General features: G+C 43.1%; 1 protein-coding gene across 1 annotated transcript in view; it reads right to left on the bottom strand.

Moving 5' to 3' along the window:
• Frem2 (FRAS1 related extracellular matrix 2) overlaps positions 1-25,032 on the bottom strand; it is a 135,788-nt gene that overhangs the window by 5,180 nt on the left and 105,576 nt on the right. Inside the window, exons 11-22 of the mRNA XM_052180528.1 lie at positions 24,303-24,485; positions 21,152-21,282; positions 18,917-19,075; positions 17,176-17,479; positions 16,390-16,521; positions 15,835-16,166; positions 5,867-6,059; positions 3,853-3,957; positions 2,449-2,576; positions 2,231-2,365; positions 1,170-1,296; positions 161-348 (exon numbers count right to left, since the gene is read on the bottom strand). Coding sequence (XP_052036488.1) covers positions 161-348; positions 1,170-1,296; positions 2,231-2,365; positions 2,449-2,576; positions 3,853-3,957; positions 5,867-6,059; positions 15,835-16,166; positions 16,390-16,521; positions 17,176-17,479; positions 18,917-19,075; positions 21,152-21,282; positions 24,303-24,485 — 2,117 coding nt within the window. The remainder of the gene's footprint in view (positions 1-160; positions 349-1,169; positions 1,297-2,230; positions 2,366-2,448; positions 2,577-3,852; positions 3,958-5,866; positions 6,060-15,834; positions 16,167-16,389; positions 16,522-17,175; positions 17,480-18,916; positions 19,076-21,151; positions 21,283-24,302; positions 24,486-25,032) is intronic.

The following is a 25,032-nucleotide window of genomic DNA, read 5'->3' as shown; positions in this document are numbered from 1 at the left end:
TCAAGTTTGCAAAGACAGAAAGTTATTCTATGACTCTAGGCAAGTACGAATCATCATAAAATATCACTATGTAATTTAAGTAAAATAATGACAGTGTTTTAAAATATAATAAGATAAGAAGGCTTATCCTTGATACAGTTCATTGGACCAACACACTTACCACAATTTTGAATCTATGTAAGAGTGAAGGAGAATCAGCCAGGCAGCCATATTCCGCATTTGCTGGGCTGTACTTGGGCACATAGCCGTCATCCCCCGTGCATAAGAACACCTTCTCAATGCTGCAGTAAAAGGAGTCACCAAGGTTCTGGACAGGATCCACCATGACACGACCATAAATCACGTCCCCTAAAACACAGAGGGCAATGTAATTCTGTTATAGGTGATGACACCACAATCCGATAATGACAGCAACACAGATTGTTTTCTTTGCTTCCTAACCTGTCACTGAACACTGAAGCTCTCTGTGTTCATCTCAGGATATGGTCTACAACTCCCAGGGATGCAGACAAGGGCACCCCATTGAATGAGCACGGAGACCCAAAGCATTACAGAGCCACAGAAATTTCAAGGTCCGACTTAAAATTTGATATTATAGCATCCTTTTGCAGTTTACATGAGTTGTTTAGTTGGTGAGATGCTGACTAATACAAACTAATACTAAAGAAGAAAATATCAATAACATGTCTATTGAGTTCATTGCTTTTGAAGGTGGATGTAACAAAGCTTCTGGCATTGAACCTTGTATCTATCTCCACAGCTATGGCTGCAGCCCTTTGGTACACTATGTATTTTGCTAGGAGCTGAGCATATAGCACCTCTCAAGGGAGGCACATTTTCCTCCTATGAGGTGAAGAAGATCATAGACTCAGAGGACAACAGAACATAACACATACATAGGACAACAGGACATTAGACACACAGGGCCATAAAACATCCCAGACACACAGGACCACAGGCCATCACAGACACACAGGAACACAGGACATCTCAGATACACAGGACTACAGAATATAACAGACCCACAGGACCATAGAATACCACAGACACACAGGATCACAGAACACCACAGACACACAGGACAATAGAATATCTGAGAAACACAGGACCACAGAACACCACAGACACACAGGATAAACAGAACCACTCTCTCATCTAATGAGTGTTACCTTCTGCAAAAGCAACGTCGCTCTCCTGCCCAAATCCCATGGACCCATCAGACAACCAGAGGCTCTTCTTAGACAGCAGATACATGTGGGTGTTGAGGCTGAATTCAGCTGCCACTGGATCGCTGACCTAAACCAAAGGGGAAACGGTTTTATGTATCCGTGGGTCTGATGTGTACACACACACACACACACACACACACACACTGCTCACAGGCACAACATCACCTCACAGGGCCATACAGAACCCTGCCTTCAATCTTCACTGTCCACCCAGAACTTACAGAGCTGTCACTCCGACAATGCTTTTGAGAAACAAGACTGGTTACATTAAAGTTAAATCACTTTTCCTTTTTGAGTGGGTGTAACTAGTCACTTGTGCTCATATCTAGGGTTGATTGTGACACATATGCAAAGTATTTATCAAGTATTATGGTCAGCATGAGGCTAACAGTATTAACGTTCTTGAACCAAGGCTAGCATTTGACTTCTACAAATACTTCAGGCCAGTAATGTATTAAGAGGTGAATTCTCATGAGACTTGAAGACTGAGAACAAGAGGCAGTGTAGAATTCTACAGAAGATCGTCACAGCTCTAAGACAGCAAACTGCAGGAGAGAAAGCAAGATCAGATAACAGCTAAATAATTCTTATACGAACTGAGACTCTGGTTCTTTTGCTGGAAACTAACCCTAGATCAGACAGGATTCCTTGCTCCTCTGCTCTCCCTTGGTTCCTTCCTGTATAACTTCCTTTTCTCTCAGTATTCGAGAATTAAAGGAGGCCCACTTGTGAAGATGCATGCATATTTTTTAAAGATTTATTTATTTTATGTATAGGATTGCTCTGTTTTCATGCATAGCAGAAGAGGGAATCAGATCTCATTACGGATGGTTGTCAGCTCCCAAGTGGTTGCTAAGAGTTGAGCTCAGGACCTCTGGAAGAGCAGCCAGTGCTCTTAACTGCTGAGCCATCTCTCTAGCCCCTGGGATGCATATATCAATTAAAGAAAGTCACAACTTTGAGCAAAGTGGATTCTAGTCTGACGGTTCTGTGAGACATACCTGTTGGAATCGAATGTCAAGGTCAAAGGTGACAGGTTCTCTGGGGTTGCAGGTGACGGGCAGACGGTACTCCTGGTTGGATGGCGTGGTGCAGGGCACCAACTTTACTGTGTAGGTGCCTGAGTAGTCACGGACCTTTGAGGAGAAAGAAGGCAGTTTCAATCTGAAATGTTCAGCATCATCTGATGGCAACAGAGAAAGTCCTTGGTTGTACTTACCGCAAAGTCTGACACGAAACTCCACTGCTGGACTGGCTGGTTATAGGTTGGATCACTCCGTATGAGGCGGAGGGAAAATGTGAGGCCCGGATGGTCAGCTGACACGATCAATGAGCTGGCAAAGGAAGCTGGAAGAATACCACAAGGCACAAGGGCTACAGGTTACACGATCAGTTTTCAAAGTACCAGATCACCTAGTAGTTAACGCTTTCTCACAAGGCTTCAAGGATGGTGTTTGTATCCCTATTTCAAAGACGAAAAGAATCTGGGCAGATAGTGACTATGGGACTTTCCCAAGATCACCCACATAGCCTGCGTGACTTTGGATTCCTAACTCACTATCTTTTCTGATCTCTGTAATTTAGCCAAAAGGTGGGTGCTCAGGGCTCCATCGGAGAGTCAGTTGCAGGGCAACCAGGTGGGGCAAACGCTGGAATAGCACATCAAAGCCATAGGCTCAACTTAAAATACTCCACCAACAAAGCCCTTTTACGAATGAACTCTAATTCTAATTAGGTAGTCTGCACCCAGGCTAGTCACAGATCCAGTTCTTTAGAGACATGGGCCCTTAGAAGAGACTCCGAAGTCCAGGAAGCCCTCGCTCTCCGGAATTCATCATTTTAGTGCAGTCATGTGATCCCTTTGGGTTCTGTGTTTTTGACAGCTTAATCTGCTTTAAAAACTACAATGAGCCTGCTTTTCTTTTCGAACATTCAGCTCTGTTTTCTCCTCATGTCCAGAAAAGGATGGCTGTGAAAATCGCGAACTCTTCCCCTTGCTGCCCTTGCTGCCCGGCAAGCTGCACAGCAGGGAGCCAGGAAGCCCGCTGGGCAAAGTGGAAAATCAAAAACATGAACTACTTCTCATGAAATCGCCCTTGTAACACAAACAAATACCAGTTTATTGACAGATGTCTACTATTCAAAGCACAGTCAGTGACTGCCTATCCAAGCTCTACCTATTGCAGTTAACACTGCTGAAACTTGAATCCGAAAGCAAACTGCCTCTCTGTCTCCATTAAAGTTTCTCACAAACCTAGGAAAAAAATGAGCAGAAAATCGCTGGCAAATGAATTGATTGAAATGAGGTGTTCGCATCATTGACCTGGAGCACAGAAAAGGACTGTTATCCTGTGCCTTCTAGGAAGGAAAACTCTTATTAAAATATCCCTAGTCTAGTTTTCTCTCACATGTATTCAGGGATGATACCTTTCTCTGAATGTCTATAGAGCGATAGTTTTCCATAGGGTAGGAGATAGGTAAACGATGACCAAGCATTAAGGACATAGTCACACATGTGTATGAAATGAAGGCCATCAGCGCTGGCTGGGAAACCTGCTGAGACCTGTGTGGTTGTGACGACGTGGTCCTGTGGGGGTGGCTGCCCAGGGACGACGAGGCTTACCCGGATGGGACAGCACAAACAGGCCATGGAACTGAGCCTCCGTCTTGAAGTTCACAGCCAGGCGTCCCTCCTCACCAATGCGCATGCTGGTTGGGTAGAGAGAGCCTACAGAGAGAAGCAGAAGAGGGTGGAGATGTAGGTGGCCAGAGACCCTCATCCATGGACTTTTTCCTTCTGACCTATTTGGCCAAATGCCCAGACTTTTAACAAGTCTTTAAACGTCCTATGGACAGATATTATCAGATAAACTCTAAATAATAATAATAATAACAACAACAGCAACAATAATAAAAATATAGTTACAAGTATCTTTCTTTGATAAGGATAAATGAAGGGCAAAATGAATTAAGCAATATGAGCCAGGTCACTATAAAATAATACAAATACTGTGATTTTTTTTAAAAAGCTGTAATTGAAATGACAAATGCCCTTGCTGAAATTGCAGAGACTGACACGTGTAAGTAGAAACCCCTCTGAGCTCCTCAGAAAAACTGCAGAACTGTGTGTTTAAAGATAACTGGTGATTCTCCACTGCCACCCTTGACACATTAACAAGCTGAAAAAAAATTGACATGAGATTCAAAAAAAAAAAATTGACATGAGATTCAGCACTAAAGAATTGTGGGTAGGAGAGAAAGCATTTGAGGCTAGCCTGGGCTACACAGTTAGCCTGGTAAGGTCCTCCCAACCCCCCTTTTCCACCTAAAAGAGAAAGGGAGTAAATATTCACTTTTCTGTGTATTTTCTAAGATAAAATGTAGAGTTAGACCCCTTGAAGCAATTAACTGTCCAGGGCGGCCATTGCATTTTCTTCATTGTTCAAAGGGAATTTTAATTTGTCCTATATGGTGGAATTATACTTCAGGTTTGCAATCAATTTCCTGGCTGGGAAAACGTCAAGTTGCTGTGATATAGATGTTTATAGACTCAGTAGGGGAATGTGGCTCTGAAAGGAAAGAGCATGATGTTTGCTCCTGGGTCATCTGGACACTCGTGGATTTTACATGTGAGAGCTAGTCTTATTACATAGGCCAGGCTGTCCTCAGATCCACAGCCACGCTCCTGCTTTATCCTCTGAAGTGCTGGGATTACAGATACGAGCCACATGCCCAGACTCCTTCTGGACTTCCTAATTCCCACCTGGGCACCAGCAGACCTGCAGATGCCGAGGGGCTTACAGTCCACACCACGCCAGTGTTCTAAGACATTTGTCTACTGTATTCTGGAATTATAGAGCTTTAATCAGAAGGCGACTGAAGCTTTGTCTGCCCCTCAGAAAAAAATTCAAACCTTAAGTTTAAGCAACGTGCTGGAGGTTAAACGGATTACAGTTAATTAGTTGTCGAGTCAGAACTGGAACCCAGGACAGGGTTTATCATCTGACTTAAAAGTGATCCTCTCATTTCAGAAGCAAAATGTGCACCTTCACCCCTTGATTTTGTTCCCAATTTTCATAACTGGAATCCCTCTATTTAGTAGAAACCAGAAAACTCTATGGACTGTGCTATATGAAATGTAAACAATTAGTCACTTATGATAGATTAAAATATGTCTGAAACAAAGACATTAAATTTCATAGTCAATCATCATGCAAAGTTTGAAGCACTGATATGATCTTACCTTGACAAAGGTTTTAAAAAGTCACGTTATTAGTAAATATAAAAGTAAAGGTATTGAAAGGTGCCCCCTCGCCGGGTGGTGGTGGTACACGCCTTTAATCCCAGCACTTGGGAGGCAGAGGCAGGCGGATTTCTGAGTTCTAGGCCAGCCTGGTCTACAGAGTGAGTTCCTCCAGGGCAGCCAGGGCTACACAGAGAAATCCTGTCTCGAAAAAACAAAAACAAACAAACAAACAAAAAACAAAAACAAAAAAAAGAAAGAAAGAAAAAGAAAAAGAAAAAAGAAAAAAGAAAAAGAAAGGTGCCCCCTCTATAATTTTTGCCTGCAATAAAACAAAATTATCTTTTTGAGCCATTGCCATAGGTAGGAAAGATGGCTTTGGGCGTCAACCCACCTTGCAGCTCAGCTTCCGGGGGGCTGCCGATCCCGTGGTTCCACAAGATGGCAGTGTCGTACACGAATGTGAGCCGGAGCTCTGACTTCAAGTCGAAATGCTGCCAGCCGCCCACGCCCACCGGGGAGTGGAACACGTAGGAAACATACAGAGGAACTCGAAGGGTCACGTAGGACTGCACGAGGTTGAGGACCTGAAACGGTTGAACCATTCCTGTCAGCGTTAACCCAATCAGCCCACTTTTGCCCGGAGCCAGATTTTGTGCCATCAGTGCCGAGGGCAGACGGTCCCGCTCAGAGTGGCTTTCCTTCACTTCTCGTGCCCAGGGCTACTGCTGTCTCATGCAACAGGGATGTGTACCAGCGCTCCTTAAAATAATACTATTTGCAGCAAAGTAAGTCCTTTTTACTTACGGGCAGCTGTATCAAGATACAGCTCAAACCGCATAATTCACCCAGCTGAGTGGAGAATTCAAGGAGCCAGACAGCCATCAACCCAATTAGTTTTAGGAGCCTTTCAGGAATCTTGTACCCAGGAGCTGTCACTCCTGACAGGAGGGGCAAACACTGATGCACTTCCTGAATTTACCTCTTCTGAACACTAGAAATGCATCTTGTCAGTTGTCTTTCTGAACTTCCCTCGCTTCTATTATGGGATATCAGCCAGACATAGAGCTACACTTATTATCCATTTTATTGATCTTGATCAGAAGATGAGTTGTTACTGTAAGTTTGGAACTATTATGCAAAAATGCATCTATGAACTAATTTTTAAATTAGATTTTAGATGAAATTAGGATGAACATTAAGGAAGTAAAAACAAGCATATTTAGCAATGACATGGTGCAGTTCCGATGTCTCAAAATACTTACATGAACTGTTTTTGAATTTTATATTTTCTTTCTTCTGGTAGTCAACAGATAGGGCAAGGGAAGTCAGGAGGATAAATGAATCCCTATCAAGTATCTATGAAATTTCAGACAACGAGTTGGTTACTAGTAAAAACTTTATTATTGCGTTCTCAAAATTGTGTCTGTGTGTATGCAAGGTGGTTTGACGGGTGAATGGATGATGGACAGAAAGCAAAGAAGTGGAAAAGTGAACTCGCCAAGAAATTAGGCAAGTTCACCAGAAGTTTTGAAAATGTATTTTTTCATATTGGGTGCACGAGTGCTTGGCCTACACGTACATATGTGTACCACATGGTATATGGCCGACCACATGGTATATGGCCGGTGCCCACAGAAGTTGGAAGGAGGCATCCGGGTATCTTGGAACTGGAGCTGCACACAGCTGTGAGCCACCTTGTGGGTGCTCTGAGCTAAGCCCCGGAGGAGCAGCCAATGCTCTTAACCACGGAGCCATGGCTGCATCAGTCCAGCCTCCTCAGCAGAACTCTCGGAACCTCTTGAGCAGCTGTGGAAGCTGAAACCCATTCTCCACCCGGTGTTTTGCTCTCCTACACATTACTATTGCACACACTGCAGAGACGCCCTAAAACCGCCCAACAAAAATGGCCATATTCTAATCTCCAAGCGTTCTAAGGACCAGCACAACCATGACAACACCTCTCTGGGCAAGAGGAAATGGTTAGCTGACTCTTCTTGGAAATTCCAATCAGGCTGTTGAAACTGGTCTCTTACAGAGAATCAACACAGCAACTAGGTGCGTACTTAGGTCATGAGAACTGAGCGGTGATATGTCATACTACCACAGAGCTGAGAAGGAACTCCTCAAGTCACAGACAATCCAAAACAATAATAAAAACACACACAGTGAGAAAGAACCACCCACAAGACGACCAACTTGTTTGGCTGTCACCTGTGCAATGGAAACAATTCCCGGACCTGGTGAATCCACGCCTTGTAACTTGAATGCCTTCCCCCACCCCAAGAACAGCCATTATTACTACCACTGAACAGTGAGTTCTGAAAGGCAGTTAATACTATCTGGGAGAGTGATTTGGTCAACCCAGATGCCACTGGTGAGCAAGATTCATGTTTCATTCTGTGACTCTAGTAATCCATCAGCTAAGATGTTAGGCTTTAGGCATAGATTTATAATTAAAAATGTAGCTTAATTTTTTGCCAATATTGACATACTCTCCAACAAATGTTATTGGAGCACTGTTCCAGAGGGACGTTTTACCTTATTCTCAATCAGATAATTGGAATATAGCATCCTGTATAATTCTCATTGTTTAACTTTGGGGAACTTACTATGTAGCTTAATACTCAGAGCAATCCTCCTGCCTCAGCCTTCTGAGGGCTGTCATAACAGGCATGAGTCCTCATACCTGGCTTTGTTTAACTTTCAGCATGGTGATTTCTAGACACAGGACCTACCCGCAGTTGTACATTTATTATTATTATTATTATTATTATTAAAGGCCAGGTTTTCCTGATTATTTAGAATCTCTCCGAGGAGGGTACTGGAGCTGAAATTGAGCCTACATCAATCACTTAGTCACCTGCCTATTTATTTCTTCAGTCAAAGACCGAGGAACCAATTATTTCTGGTGGCACTTTTAAGAGCATTCAATTTCTTTTAACCTTTACCTGAGGACCTTTAAAGGTATAAATAATCAACTTAGGCCCAATGAGTGATCTTGCATGTTCTTATTGACATTTGAAGTTAATTAACAAAGGCGAATAACAACTTTTTTAAACAGGGTATTTAAAGGGATAGCCCAGAAGGCAAATATCTTGGAGAAATAACATATTGTCAAATTTATATTATGCTACCGAGTGCCAGACATGTATGTGGGAGAGGGTATTGTTTGCCTAAGGGCCCAAGACAGGCTGCTACTGTGCATGTGAGATGGGTAGGAGCAGGATCAATACCTTTATAGCATTATATATACACGGACACTCTCCACTCTGTCTTCATGTGGAGGATCAGCAGACACACCTAGTTGATGCTAACTGCACTGGCCAGAGCAGCTCTAGATTTCCATATTCGAGGTCTTTTAGTTAGGCCACATGTATTAGAAATACCACTGAAAGCTATTTTACCAACACAGGTTTATGCCTCTCAATTGCAGACTATGTGGTTTGCATCTATTTACCTGAAAGACTGAACACTCTGAACTGTTGGAATTATCCCTCAGGGATAGTACTGGTAGGGAATGTTTCCCAAACTCCACTGCAATGTGTTTTTTCTTGTGTCTTCTGTTGACCCAAACATCTTTCAAGATGGAGATATTGGTGACTATATAAAAAAGTTACCTATCAGAAAAAGCCTCAAGTTTCACAATGTGCAGTTGGCTGCTCAGTTGAGGGGTTGCGATTCCTCATCAAATTCTCTGAGTCACATACATCTAAGAGAGCTTAGGAGGAAGAGACCTTGGCTTCTGACCAATCACAGCTCTTCAGAAGGTCTGTAAACCCGAGAGGAAGGAACAGGCCCTCTGTCGGCATCAGAGTTAAACCATTAATTCTGTAGACTGGAGGACAACCTCTCAGAGTGTTTGCAATATAGAATTATTCACAATATAACGAACAACCACAGAAATATGGCTGAGTATGTTATGGTAAAATGTTCCAAGGGAAACATCGTGCAGCTGAGGTGGCTCACACCTAGCAGTGGGAGGCAGAGACAGGTGGATCTCTGTGAGTTCACTGCAAGCCTAGTCTACACAGTGAGTTCCAAACCAGGCAGGGTTGCACAGTGAGACTATCTAATGGGGAAAAAAATGAGTCTGAAGACCTTTCCTTGTCATGGTGCATGGGCATATTAGTTTAAAAAGCAGTGTATTAAACAGTGTATAAGAAATAAGCCACCGCCATTAAAATGTGTGTGTTTATTGAAAAGAGACTAACTACTAAGTCTCTGTATAATCATCATGAATAATGAGCATGGTTTTGCTTAACTCTCACTTGTTCTCTACTTGTTCAGAAATGATGTTATTTTTATTTAAATATTATTTCAAAAAGTAATTGCTAAGTTTGATAAAATGGGCAGCAACATACTTCATGAGCATGAAATGGATTAGGTTACTCTTGGTGGATTTATCATGGCTTACTAATTAGAAAATCATATAGAAAGTGTAAAATAATGGGATGAGATGACGTGACCTCTGACATACATTCTGGACAATGGGATGAGATGACGTGACCTCTGACATACATTCTGGACAATGGGATGAGACAACATGACCTCTGACATACATTCTGGACAATGGGATGAGACGACATGACCTCTGACATACATTCTGGACAATGGGATGAGACGACATGACCTCTGACATACATTCTGGACAATGGGATGAGATGACGTGACCTCTGACATACATTCTGGACAACGGGATGAGACGACATGACCTCTGACATACATTCTGGACAATGGGATGAGACGACATGACCTCTGACATACATTCTGGACAATGGGATGAGACGACATGACCTCTGACATACATTCTGGACAATGGGATGAGACGACATGACCTCTGACATACATTCTGGACAATGGGATGAGACGACATGAACTCTGACATACATTCTAGACAACGGGATGAGACGACATGACCTCTGACATACATTCTGGACAATGGGATGAGATGACATGACCTCTGACATACATTCTAGATAATGGGATGAGATGACATGATCTCTGATATATTCTGGCCCCAACATCTAGCTTTATAAACCAAACACACATGTAAAAAGGAGGCAAAATTACTCCTCAAACAAATCAACTCAGAAAAATATTTGCTTACTTTTCTAGGCCACAGAGCGTCTTCCCAGGTGTATTCTGCAATTTCATGCTGTAAGGGCAAACTTTAATTGCGCTTCATTTCCGCAGTATCTTAGGCTTGCCAGCTGGACTACGCAACCAGCCGCTGTGTCCCTAAAGACCCTTACCTTGTGGAACACACAGCAAAGCTGAGAAGGATGTCTTTTACTTTTCAAAGAAAAAAAATCACCAAACATTACAATTGTTTAAAAAGCTAAGTTTAACTTCTGTCAAGTGTTTCTTGTTGCATGCTCAAACAACCTTAATTAAACCAACAAAATGAGCAGGAAAACAGAACATAAGACATGCATAGGGGTAGAGCAGAATTATATAGAAAATATAGCAGAAAATATGGAAAAATCTGTATTTTTCTATTTTTGCCTTATCTGCCTTTGCATTTCTTTTTTGTTTGGTTGGTTTTGGTTTTTTTGAGACAGGGTTTCTCTGTATAGCCGTGGCTGTCCTGGAACTCACTCTGTAGACCAGGCTGACCTCGAACTCAGAAATCCGCCTCCTCTGCCTCCCAGAGTGCTGGGATTAAAGGCATGCGCCACCACTACCCGGCGAGGGGGCACCTTTGCATTTCTTAAGTTAATAACTAAAGATTAGTTTAGAGCTCAACAAAATGAAAGGATTTTAAAATTCTTTTTCTTAACCGGTGAAATTCCTAACCTTTTAGTGAGTATTAATTTGACCTATATAAGACTCGTTAGCTGGTGTGCATGGTGTCTTCACTGGGTCGTGGAATCCTTCCTGGTACAAACTAGTTGTCAATTGACTGTTTTGTGAATATATAACAGACCAAAGAGCTCTTGCTATCAGCCGAAGAGAGCAGCAAATTGCATAAAACTCTACAAACTTCACTGTTGCAGAACATAAAAACCCTGGACTTTCCCAATCATTCCATCACTTTGGCAATACTTTGTTACAGGTTAAGCAGTCTGGATAGTGAGTCTGGACACAGAATATTCTGTGTGTCAGAAACTGACAGATACACACACACACATACACACACACACACACACACACACACACACACACACACACACACACACAGTAGCAACTTAGCATTATTTCACAAAGGTAGCTAGCACAGGCTAATAAAAATTGTTTGCACAGTGTCACCTTGAGTTAAAGCGCCAAGTCTGAGACAGGTGTTGGCGGGTGGAGGCGGTGTCTGTTCGGCGCTTGGCCAGGGCTTTAGAGTGCATTTCTTGGCAAGTGAAAAACAGACCTGTGTGTGCTGCTAATGGGAGTGCTCAGAAGCCCACAGAAGCAAACCTGCCACTCACACTGCTGGTTCACCTGTATTTTTCACTAGTTTATCAAACTGTAAATTAAGAAATGTGAACATTTGTAAGATCGAAGAAATTCTAAATCTGAATCTTTTTATTCTATGATGCAGTTAGACAACTACCTCAAGAATTCTGCTTCCCTTTCAGGACCACAGCTCCGGCACCAGGACCCCACAGCTCCGGCACCAGGACCCCACAGCTCCGGCACCAGGACCCCACAGCTCCACCACCAGGACCCTACAGCTCCGGCACCAGGACCCCACAGCTCCGGCACCAGGACCCCACAGCTCCGGCACCAGGACCCCACAGCTCCGGCACCAGGACCCCCACAGCTTTGGCACCAGGACCCCACAGCTCCAGCACCAGAACCTGAATTGACTTTGTTTCCCATCGTGGCTAAGGATGTATTTTGGCGCGTGGTTTTTATGATGGCTGCGGTGCAATGCTTATCTTAGAACGACAGAGGAGGCACTCAGTTGATTTGTAACAGTGGCTATGACCACATCCATTTTTACAGTCAGTTAAATGTTAAGATAAGCACGTGGTGGATTACTGGCATGGGAACACATGCTACATGAATCTGGGCAAGTTATCTGGGGTTTCCTGCTTCTCTTTCCTTATCTATAAACAGGTGTGCTGTGATATTATTGCTATGGAGTTTTTGTGAGGTAAGAAAGAATGGATATATACAACATGTTTAGGGAAGTGGAAGGCATGCATGCAACAATTCATTTACTAGTAATTATTATTCCATCTCCTTCATCTTTATTGGTTTTGCTTGAGACAGGGTCTTGTGTCCCCAGGCTGGCCCTGACCTTCCGAGTACTGGGACTTCAAGTGTGCGCTGCCATATTTGGTCGATGCGGGGCTGGCCATACTCAGGGTTTCATGGACAGTAGGCAAGCACCCAAGCAAATGAGCTACGTCCCTATCCCCACTGCCACTATTTTTATTGCTAGTGCTACCACTTGACTGTTTTCTTCTTTCTTAGAACCATAGTTGAATGGCAGAAAGGAGGGAAACATCTAGCTTTCTTTCTTATTAACTTTTCTTCTCCTTCACCCGTGGTTCAGCAGTATGCAGGTGAGCCGCAAGGAGAAAGTGGGAGGGCATTGATAGGATGGAGGGAAACTGAAGTTTCATCCAAGGAAGGATGTAGGGTGAGTGGGATGCCAATCTTTAATCTTTCCTGTAAACAACACGCTTTAGCAGATTGTTACCACATGCATTACACTGAAGGTTTTGGGATTTCACAGTAGCACCTGAAACCTCAGCGAGTTACATTGAATATGTTCTTCTCAGTGATTTTGATTGATTAACAATAGATAATTAGCTGGGTGGTGGTGGCACATGCCTTTAATCTCAGCACTTGGGAGGCAGAGGCAGGTGGATTTCTGAGTTCAAGGCCAGCCTGGTCTACAGAGTGGGTTCTAGGACAGCCAGAACTACACAGAAAAACCTTGTCTCGAAAAACCAAAAAAAAAAAAAAAAAAAAAAAAAAAAAAAGAAAGAAAGAAAAAAGAAAACAATAGATAATTATATTGATTTTCAATAACGCTGAAGCAGAAAAATCCTCTCAGAAGGGTTCTTAAATGTTAGCCATCAGGGGTCATGTATAGTTTGTGGAACTCTTCCAATTAAATGTCTTGCTTACAGTGGTGTTGCCCTGACTCCAGATCAGCCTGGGCCACCTTGGGAAGCCATCCTTGAGGCCCTCGCTGCAAGAGGAGAGGCATTGTGGACTCACATGGCAGTCGCTTGTTGCCCTGATGCCCTGTGGTGTTTGGCACAAGGCTCTCAGCCACTTAAACTTGTTCACTTCCCAAAGAGTTTGCCATCTTCCAGCCAGTACCCTGCGTCCTCCCTTGTCTTCTTTCATTAGTGATAACATCTGTTTACATATAATAAATTTTTATACCCTGCCCCCCTCCCAAAAATGTTAGCCATCACTGAAAAAACTTACACGAACTGGCTAGGAGCTGGATACCCAGAGGGCTGGAGAGATAGCTCAGTAGTTAACAGCATTAGCTGCTCTTCCAGAAGATCTGGGTTCAAATCTTATCACCTCATGTTAGCTCACAGTCACCTGTAACTCCAGTTGCAGAGGATTTAGCACCTTCTTCTGGCCTCTGTGGGTACCAGGCATGCACATGGTGCAGATACATATATTCAGGCAAAATATTCATACACGCAAATAGATAGGCAGGCAGGCAGGCAAATAGATAGATGAATGGATGGATGGATGGATGGATAGATGAATAAATAGATGATAGATGGATGGTTGATAGATAACTGGCTGGCTGAAAATGCTCAGGATGTGCTCTATCTCATTCCTGGTCTGTTGCATAGGCCTTTTGTGCGGGATAAACCTGTCTGTAACTGGCATCTTTCAGTTCTTGCCTAACAGCCAAGTCCAATTACAGAGACACGGCCCTTGCTTCAGTTATTTGAGGCCACTGGGCATACAATGTCTCTGGACTCAACTGAGTCGATAGAATAGCCAGCATTTACAAGGATGTGCAGAGCAGAATCAGTTTAAGTGAACACTTAGCAGCCAGATTTAGTCTGAAGAGTTAAACACCTTATGGCTAAGCCTTTCCTTCCAAGCAAGCCTGATGCATTGCAGCTGGCCAGCGATGGCAGAGTAAACGTTAGCAGTGTGAAGGCAGGGGCACACTGGGAAAACTAGCTGAAAGATGGAGGCGTATTTCTATTCTGTGGTGAAGTGGGCCAACAAAGACCCAGCTGAAAGACAGGGCAGTCTTGTGTCCTATTTCCTGTGTGTCAACTGGTCCTGTGTCTGGAGCAATCAGAGAGTAGATAGTGATTTTATAACGATTGCCCAGGCTCTGTAAGGAAGAGATAAAGATATTTGATCTGTAAGGGGAAGGCCAGGGAAGTGGGGTGTTTTTTTTGTTTTTTGTTTTTGTTTTTTTTCCCTTTTCATGTGCCTAAGATAGACGGAGAAAGAAGTACCCAATGGCCTACCACCCACGAGTACTGGATGGGACACGTCCACACAGCTCAAATTCATCAGAACCGAGTAGGGAGCATTTGCTTGATCATGGTATGGGGATCTTCCCACCACTTTATGCCGCCTTTACATTGATGCTTTCATACGGATTTTCAAGAATTCAAGCTATTTACTGACTCTGTTTTCTTTTTGAGGATAGTAAATCTTAACTTGTGAGTCCACTGACTTCCGGGCATCATGAGAGGTCACCGTTCAACACTGACAGTAGCTGAAATCACCGAGTTCTTGTGTTGAGTCTCCGTAGACTCTCCCCTTTACTTTAAGATGGTGGGAATACAGCCTTTAGAAATAGGCCTTCAGGGCGAGACACATCCTCTCCCACTGCCTCCACCCTCTCAGAGGAGAAGGGGGTGGGGGAATGGAGGGAGGGATGGCATGAGCGGGGTGTGTGTGTGTGTGTGTGTGTATGTATGTGGTGGGGACCAGGAGGGAGCAGTGATTGGGATATAAAGTGGATGAATAAATAGATTAATGAAAAAAAAGAAAGAAAGACACCTTCAGGAACTGCCAACTGCATTAGGAGTTTAGACTCCCCTTGGCTAATTCTTCAAAGATATGGTGCATTCTGCACGGGATTTGCTACTTTATAACTTTTTGTTATTTCAGGATTTTAGTTCAAATTATAATTTTGAATACAAATTTTATATTTTTTAAATTCTAACACAAGCAGAGACTCTATTCCTTATTGCTTTAGCACTATTCCTCTGGCAGTGTGGAAAGAGGAGCTTGTGTGTCTCTTGTGTATGTATGTAGTATGACGTAGGTTTTCCCACCATGCATGGCAATCACCTGTCCCTCTGTGACTAACAGCTACCAATACTGAGAAAACAGTTAAGATTAGGAGGGAAAGAAAAAAAAATCTACTGACAGAACCAAGCCACAAGGCTCAGATGTTAGAACACGTACCTGGCCATCAGTCCCGATGGTCCCTCCGCAGTCAGCCAGGAGCTCCGACATGTCATAGTAACTGACAAACTCCCACAGACAGGCCTCCAGGTTCAGGTTTCGGTAGAAGCGTAAGGTGCTGGAACCCCTGACCGGCACGCTATACTGGTAAGGATAGGTCTCTCCGATGACCTCCGGGTTCTTTGTGGCATTAGTCAGGAAGCCATGGTGGGTCTTCACTTCATTGTAGTCTAGCAGGTTGGAGCATTTGTGATTGCCAACCCTTGTGCCGTCAGGGCTGAGGGTCAGCTCAAAGTTGGACAGCTCTCTTGTGGAAATGATGGGAAGCATGCCTGCAGGGAAGCAAAGGGAAGTCTGGCTGGTTGTGTTTGCATGTTTGTTTTAATTTTAACGAATGGTTTTTAAGTCGATAGACTTTCAAAGCCGGGTAATAGAGGTGAAAGAAGCAGATGAATTTGAACGTCAACCTGCAGACTGAAGATTAAGGAGGCAAAAGAAACCAAGTTACAAGCACACACAGTGCTCCTAAGGTCTTGCTTTACCCAGGGTACCTACCGTCTATGTGAGGCATCGTGACAGTAAGCTTGATGAGGTTGGCAAAGTCTGGGTCCTCAGGGCCAGTGTAGCGCAGCTTAGCTGAGAATGGCTCTGCCCCCACTACCCCAGGTACCCGGGGCTGACAGAGACCTTGAAGAAAACCAGCACATTCATGTTAAAAGAAGCTAACAGCACACAAAGAATGTCTTAATATCGATGCTATTATTTTCCTATATTTTACTCCCTGTGATCTAAGACCTGGCTGAGAACGTGTATCATAAGGAAGCAGAAGACTGTATGAGAAGAGACCATAGCACACAGGGGAGGAGCCTCTCCAACAGGCTTGTGAGGAGACAGCTCTCAGTGAGAATGACTGAATACATGGTCTGGTTTAGGTCAGGAACATATGCACAAAACTGTATTATATAATGTGAACAGACAAAGTGAAAATGGTTGAAATTCAATACAGTAAGTGAAGTGAGTCTATATGTTACCCTAGGATACAATTAATTACTCTGTGGGGACCAGACTCCGGGTACCCGTGCCTTTAATTTCCCCCCACTGGAGGATGGGAACCCTTCTTTATCATCATCATGAGCACAAGGCTCTGTCTGGGCCCCGTACATCACAGGTGCTCCTGAAATTTGCAAATAGCTGTTTCCTGGTGAAGCCTGCTGTGAATGGATGCTAATCTTCAAGTAGAATGCTACGGCACGCATGGACATCGGAGGAATTTATACACAGAAACGAGGCATTCACAGTACTGCAGTGATTCAGTGGCCTTCACCTGAGACCGTCTCTCACCTTCCTCTCTGGCGATGGTGATGATGGGGCTCATTAGTTCCAGGCCTTCTTTCCCATTGGTGTTCACTGCTCGGGCTGCACACTGGACCCGGGAGCCAGGCTGAAAGTATATGGAGTCTAACGTGATCATTTTGGATGATGTGAAGAAGGTGTCGAAGTCAACCTCTCTCATGGGGCTGGTCACACCATCCGGGCCGGCGGGAGCACTGGTCAGCCATCTGTATCGGGTCAATGTGTCGTTGATGTTCTCACTGACACAAATCGAGCCTGTTTTGTCATAGTCTGGATATTTGGGGTTACAGGCCTATGGGAAAAATCAAATGAAATAGATGTGTGTCAGGACCACAGTACCGAGTGATGTGGACTTGATTCTTCTCAAGGTCCTTGGGTTCCAATGCTTCCCCACGCCCCACAATGCTACACATTGTTCATGCAGCTTCGGAGTTCTTATTCCCAGCTGCGTAGTTTCTCTGTCCTTTAAACTTCAAATAGCTCCTCATTGGACATGACCACATGCAGAAGGGCTGTTCATTTCATCATGGTCCCCCAGAGCCACTCTTACGTGTATATGTCTGTTCCGTCTTCTTCTGCCCTGCAGAAATCTACCTCTCTCATGAGGCTGGTTCACACCAGCAGGGACAGCAGGAGTGCCAATCAGACATCTGTTGACAGATCAGTCCCTCTCTTTCCTCCTTCACACTCATGGGGTGGGGATGTAACGCTTTGTAATGCTCCTTAAGTCGGTCCCTTCTTTACCCTTCCCTTAGCTCCTTCCCATACAATTCAAGTCTACCCTTCCCATCTCCAGTAACACACTACTGCCCCACTAACACCCCACAGGACCCTCTGCTCTTGCAGCTCTTCCGCCTGAGAACTCCCCCTGCTGGTCAACATATGAATTCCTGATTGCTTAAAGTGACCTTTAGAATTCTGTCGTAAGTGAACACCAAATTCTTCACTCCTTGCTAAACTGATAAGCATTCCCTGTGTGCCTATTGTATGTGGGGTGTTTCATTAGGGCTGCTGTGACTTTAAAATGTGTGCCATAGCTTTTGTTCATGTTATGGGAAGACAAGCCAAACCCATAATAAATTCCTTCTGTTCTCTTTCTATGAGCACCCCTTTCCAGAAAGATCGTGCCTTGTCTGAATCTTAAACTATCAAAATTCTACCCGATCCTTTGCCCGGGGAGTGTAAGCTGTAGCCTTTACACACTGCCTCATGTTAGAGCTATGGGTACCCACCCGTCTTTATTTTCTTTTAACTCTTTCTGTGCAGAGGTCATGCTTCACGGATTTGCACGATGGTGAGTCTTAAACCATACACTGTATACTTGGTTAATATGGTATTTGTGTGTTTGTGAGAAAGAAAATGGGAGCTTCCTTTAATTATTGGTAGTGCCTGATTTTCACAGTTGAGAGCATAAACCTTAAATTTCTGAAGACAATATCACTAAAGTTTATAATTATTTTAAGTAGTTCTCTTATGCAGCTAAAGGAACGGCTCAGGGTTAAGGGTACTTCCTGCTTCTGCAGAGGACCTGGGTTTGGTTTCCGGTACCCACACGGCAGCTCACAATCATCTGTAACTGTAGTTCCAGGGGATCTGATTCCCTCTTCTATCACACAGATGGTACAGACAAACATGCAAGCAAACACTCACGCACATAAATAAAAATAAGTGAATCTTTTGAAGAAATGCCTTATAATTTCCCCACATTTTTTATCTGTTTCTTCCTCACCGTAATGCAGACGACAGGATAGCCAGACACAGGTCCAGGGTCCTCCCTGGCTTTGGAAGTGTCATCATATATCAGCAAGGACACAATGTGAGGGACAGAAGGAAAGGTGACATCTGCCACGCTGTTGATTTCTTCTATATATATAATGGCCTTGGTTGCCTAGAAGCAAAGGACAAAGCATTCATTTGTCAAATATTAAAGTTCTCGGAGCTTCTCCCATTCAGAGAAATGACTGGAAAATCCCTGGAATCTCTGATGAAATTGTCACGCGCAGACCGTATGCAGAGTAATGGGTCCCATACAGCTTATTTCGTGTGACCCTGGCACCTTGCTCATCTTGTATGTTTACAGGGGAGGGACCTTGTGGCTCGCCATGAGCCCATGAGACGCTTGGGTTCTCAGGTTTTATCTTCAGTTGTGATGATGATAGATACATCATTTGTGGATTTGTGAAGTTGAAGTCACATGGAAATATAATCTATGAGTTGATAGTAGGAGGAGATAGCTGAAGAAACCAGGCCTTTGGGATCATGGGACAGTGTGGGCTGGTGGTGGGGCTGCCTGGGATACAGAGGCAGAAGCTGAGAGCTAGGCAGCTCTGGACAAGGAGGAAAATCACCTCTGTCCACGCGCTCTTGAATGTCTTTCCTGCCTCAGACAACTGGTAAGACAATTATCCAACATTGCCTTCACACTCTCAACAGTGTTACATGCAATGGGCGCATCCCAAATGCAATACTATAAATCAAAAGTGTGTTCAATCTTCTTGACATAGTGAGCATCGTGCATCTGAAACACTGGACTGTAGCACTGTAGCTCATGATTGTGGAATAATAGTTAAGAGTAAATTCAAATTATGTATTGTAAAGTCAGAGAAACGTATATTTTAATCACTGTCAACCAAAGCTCGTTTCTATATTTTTAAGTCTCCAATACTGAAAGTGATTTCAGTGGCTCTGTTTCTTTACCCAAAAGAAGGGCACTTGCTACTCTGTAAAAACAGTGAAAGATACATAAAAACATATTTGATCAACGCTTTCTACATACAGATCTATGACTTTACAAAAAGACAAGAGTGGGGCCCAAGAGATGGGCAAGAGGACAGGGACACTTGCTGCCAGCCTGGCACCCTTAATTTGATCCTATGAACCTATATCGCAGAAGGAGGAAACTGACTCCTGTGAGCTGTTCCCTGACCTCCACATGTGCATCATGACATGCACTGCCCCACATGCACACAAAGTGAAAATAACTAAAGCCAAAAAATTCTTAAAGGAAAACAATGGCACAGAATTACCATTTTTACTAAGTAATAAAAATACTTAAGAAAAACCACAATTCTCCATTTTGATCTCATAGCGATCATGAACCAAACAAGGAAAGCACTTAGTGCATGTTACGCAGTGTTTTTAAAATCGACCTCCTCCTACAAGTGACATGTAATTAAACAAAAAATTATCTCTGCTGTAAAAAGAAATTCTATGGAGATTATGTTTATCTTGAAGAAAATCTTGGTGGGCAATATAATGCAGAAAACACATTTTTTTGATTATCAAATTTTGAGCACGAAGCTCTCAGCATCAAACTCTAACAAAATTCAGAGGAACAAGTGAACACCCAGGCCCAGAGAAGTGTTTGGTGGGCAAAGATGTCTTTTTCAGTAAGTGCTGAATAAATGTCTCGTCTTTGTGGCAGTCGATCCCAAGTTCAATCACAACGACAGATGTGGGAAGGCTAAGGGCACTGATGTGGGGCCCAAGGACTATAACTTTGAGTATCCATCAAAACAATTTCCCCAAAAGAGAAATTTCTAGGTCCTGATCTAATAAAAAAAAAATAATTAGGATGGTTGAAAGGGACCGTGTACCCTTTATGTACAAAGTTACTACTTTAAAAAGACATGTATTTATTTTCACATTATGTATATGAATGTTTGCCTGAATGAACACATGTATACTAATGTGTGTGCAGCGCCCACAGAGGCCAGGAAAAGGTATCGCATCTCCTGGAAAACTGGAGTTACAGATGGCTGTGAGCCAGCTTGTTGGTTCTGGGAACTGCACCCAGGTCTTGTACAAGAGCAGATCTTTACAGCTGAGCTATCTCTCTGGACCCGAGTCTTCTTACTGTGAGATGTGAGATGTACACACACACACACACACACACACACACACACACTGCATTTGCTCTGAGAAAGGATTGTCTGTGGATTTACAAACACACTGTCTCACTTACCTGTATTTCTGCTATCATATTTTCATCCGGTTTTAGGTGAACAGTGAAGGCCTCCCTCATCTCTCTCACCTCATCGAAGATCACTTCAATTTCAACAGTGTGTTGGGTTTCTCCTTCCTTAAACTCGATTTCTAGAAACACAAGGTCACCACCTTAATCGTTTGCATATGAAACTGAGATCTTCTTGGACTGTGGTTTAAAACAAGAACATTTTACACTGTGGTCCAGTACATCTGTGTGTGCTTACTTAAAGGGAGTCAAACCTAAGTGACAATTCATTGCTATTATCTGTCCTATACTTTCCTCTGTCTCTATCTCTGTCTCTGTCTCTATCTCTCTGTGTCTCTCTCTGCGTCTCTCTGTCTCTGTCTCTCAATATCGCTCTCTCTCTCTCTCTCTCTCTCTCTCTCTCTGTGTGTGTATGCACGCACGCTCATGTGTGGAGGCCAGAGAAAGATACAATGTACAATGTTTATTACTTTTTTCTTTATTCCTTTAAGACAGAGACTCTTGCTGGACCCAACAACCCCTGCTGATCTTCATCTCTGCCTACTTCAGGCTGGGGTTCCAGGCATGGAGATCCAAGACTGGTGCTGGGATTTGAACTGAGGTCTCATGATTGAAGCTCTCTCCCCAGCCCCTACTCTAATATTTTCTACTATTCCTTTCCTCTATATTCCAGTCAAAGGAAAATTCTAATCATGACTTACTAATTGATTTGTTGAGCCACAGTTTGGAAACAGCTGAGTGACACGGCAGTAAATAGTTCATATCTGGCTATAAACAGACAGACTTCCCCTTTAGCACACAGATTTCCTAGGCTAATGAAGCCCAGTGACTGTAGGCTGGACCATGGACAGGAATGACTGAGTGCTACAGGGTGTCTAGGCAGACACACAGAGATTCTGTCTTTGGAATGAATCATTTTAAGTGCATCAGGAAATTCTATTTCAAAAGCACTTATTTTCACCGTTCTTAGAAACTGAAACATTGTTACATGTAAATGGCAGTTCATCCCCCCCACATCTGTCCCCACCCAGCACGGACTGACACTGAAGGAAAAAGCCACAAGGATCCTTTGCTGACTATTTCCTCTTCACGGAGAATTTATTGGCATCTGAGCAGCAGATCTTACGATGAAGCCGGGAAGCTGATTTGTAGGTGTTATTCTATATTTGGAGAAACTGCTTCCAAAAAGGAAATATGAAGGACAGAAAAACACCATCTCTCATATTAGCAGGGAGAGCACTATTTCCTGATGTCTCTGTAACCACACAGTTATCAATTCCTCGTGGCAGGACACTGCATCTCCGACGTACCTCCCACCCACCTCTGTGCTTTGAAAATTTCTATTACCAATCATAAAGAAAAAATGTAAAATTTAAATATTAATGAAGGCAACTAAAATTTCCCTTCCAATTTTAGATACAACTTTTTCTCCCCACCATTAGCTTTCTTATACAACAGTCTTGGATTTTTTTTTAAGCCCCCAACAGAAACATAGAAAAATGAGAAGAGCTAGTTATTTCTCGCCTACTAATTGGCTTTTTATTTTTAAAAGCAAATTTTGTTATGTATATTTGGTGTATGCCATGCAATGCTAAAAAATAATTTGCCTTGGTCTGTTCCCCCGAGACTTTTAAAAGTTACTTTCTTACACTAAAGATGTGGTGAAATTTCACAGGAAAACACAGATACTTGAGTGTGCTTTTTTTCTTTTTTTGCCAGGTAACTGTCAGCTAACAGCTCCTGGGCCTTTTCTCCACGGTGAACTTTCTGGTTGACCAACATTCCTGCCTCTGCCTTTCTTTTCCCCAGCTCCATTTACTTCCATCACTAGGCTTCATGTTGGAAGCATTGAGTTTTTACAAACCCCTGAGTTATACAAACCAAACGTCTAAGAAGTTTAACAATAAAGCACAGTAAGCATTCCCCTCATAGTTTCCTTATGTGTATTTTCCAGATGAGATTTAAGAGTCTCGCCACATTTCCCTCACGCTGTCGTTTCCTTTCATGGAACAAGAGTTCAACTTTTATGGTAATGTTTTTATCCAATTTGATTATGCATGAGCCCAATTTAGATTATAAAATGAAAAATTAAAACATGTCATATGAAAAATTTGTGGCCAACTTTATTATAAACAGCCAGCTGGTGTTTAAGGGTCTACTTGATATGTACATGGATTTAGCATTGCTTAACTTTATTTGACTTCATTTGTTAGTTCCGCTATATATTTATAATTTTACTCTGCTCACTACAAGAATAACTTTATTCCTAAGCTAAACAATTTCTTTTTAAAGGTTATACAGATATTCGGAAAGTTTTTCTTTCATATAAAATCTGTTCATCACAGAAAAGACTGACTTCAAACTTTGTAATTTTGTAGTGAATCGGTTTTATTTTCACAGCTTTGGAATTACATCTGATGTTCTTCAAAGCCTGGGAATAACACAGACTGTTCATGCACAGGAAACGAAGCTCTTTTGTAGAAGTTATTACGTTTCTGTTACTTATTGATTTTGTTACTGATTCAGTAACACCTGCTAGTCACTTTTAACATTTTGTTTGTGAGTCAGAAAATCAAGGCTAAGGCCTGGAATGTTGTGATTGACAAGGAGGAGAAGAGGTAGAAAGGTACGAACAGTTCCTTGATAAGTAGAATTTATGTTTATGTTGTCATCAAATAACGTGGAGAGGGGAGTGTCTAGTACTTTACTAGCATAGTAAACATAAATGGTGGAATGGTCCCCAAACAAGCATGTGGAAAATCTGACACTGCTGTGGCTGGTATTTTATTAACTTTTCGAAGTCCCCCTGTTAGCAAGAAGCTATCTAGCTTTAGCATTTGACTGAAGCTCTTCTATTCAGAGTAGTAATCACATACTTTCAATTCACGGCAAATGTATGCTACAACCGCCACTGAATGGAAGACTCACAGTTAGTAGGCTCAACACACACACACACACACACACACACACACACACACACACACACCAATTCTCAAAAATTCCTATGAGAAAACTCTAGAGACTGCTCCTTATATTCCTAGAGGAAGTTTAAAGCACTCATTCATTTTCACCTCTCTTTCTCAAGTTCCCAGGTCCTACCGTGCTCCCTCCATCCAGCTGGCCACCCCGGGAAGACCCATACCTTCTGAGACAGGGTGATAATCCTCTCCGGAGGTAGCCGAGCCATCCTTGGTGTGGACTCTCACGATGGAAACCTTTGACGTGTCTCCTTGGCGGATCACCGGAATTTTGACAACCACCGACTCTCCTGGTCCGCTGGGTTCAGTGACACTAAATTTGGTTTCTCCAAATTTGATAACGGCTTCTAAGAACGGGGCAAACACAGACAAATGAAAGTTGCTGGAACAGGGTGGTGGGTGTGGGCTTTCACTCCATTTCTGTTTCCTTCCTCATGGAGGACTTTTATTAGTGTTACACTCTTGGCCATTCTCTCTTGTTTCAATATTAATGAGAGTGTTGAAGGACACATGTAGATCTAGGAGATTGCTAGGTCCTTCCTGAGAGTTGTCTATCTGTCCCATAGATCTTACAAGAGCAGGCCACTGAGAAGAGACATGGAGGGGCCCAGGACTGGGTAGGCATACAGGCGTGTGTAGGGAGAAGGTGGGTATGAAACCTTGTGCTTCAGTATGCAGGCAGATGCCACAGTCTCCACAGCTTTGTCAGTGGTGCTGGGACTGAACTCAGAGTCCTGCACATGCTGGGCAAGTACTCCCCCACTGCACTACATCCAAAGCCTTTCAGTTTACCAGTTTTTCTTCTGTGTGCAGTGTGCAGCGTGTGCATGTTGAGGCCTGGAGTTGCTGCTGGGTTTTTCCTGCATTATTCCCCAAGACAGAGTCCCTTACTGA

The sequence above is a fragment of the Apodemus sylvaticus genome, chromosome 4, assembly GCF_947179515.1.
Source record: "Apodemus sylvaticus chromosome 4, mApoSyl1.1, whole genome shotgun sequence".
Taxonomy (NCBI): Eukaryota; Metazoa; Chordata; class Mammalia; order Rodentia; family Muridae; genus Apodemus; species Apodemus sylvaticus.
Note: the sequence above shows the minus strand (reverse complement) of the source record. Positions and strands in the feature narration are given on the sequence as shown.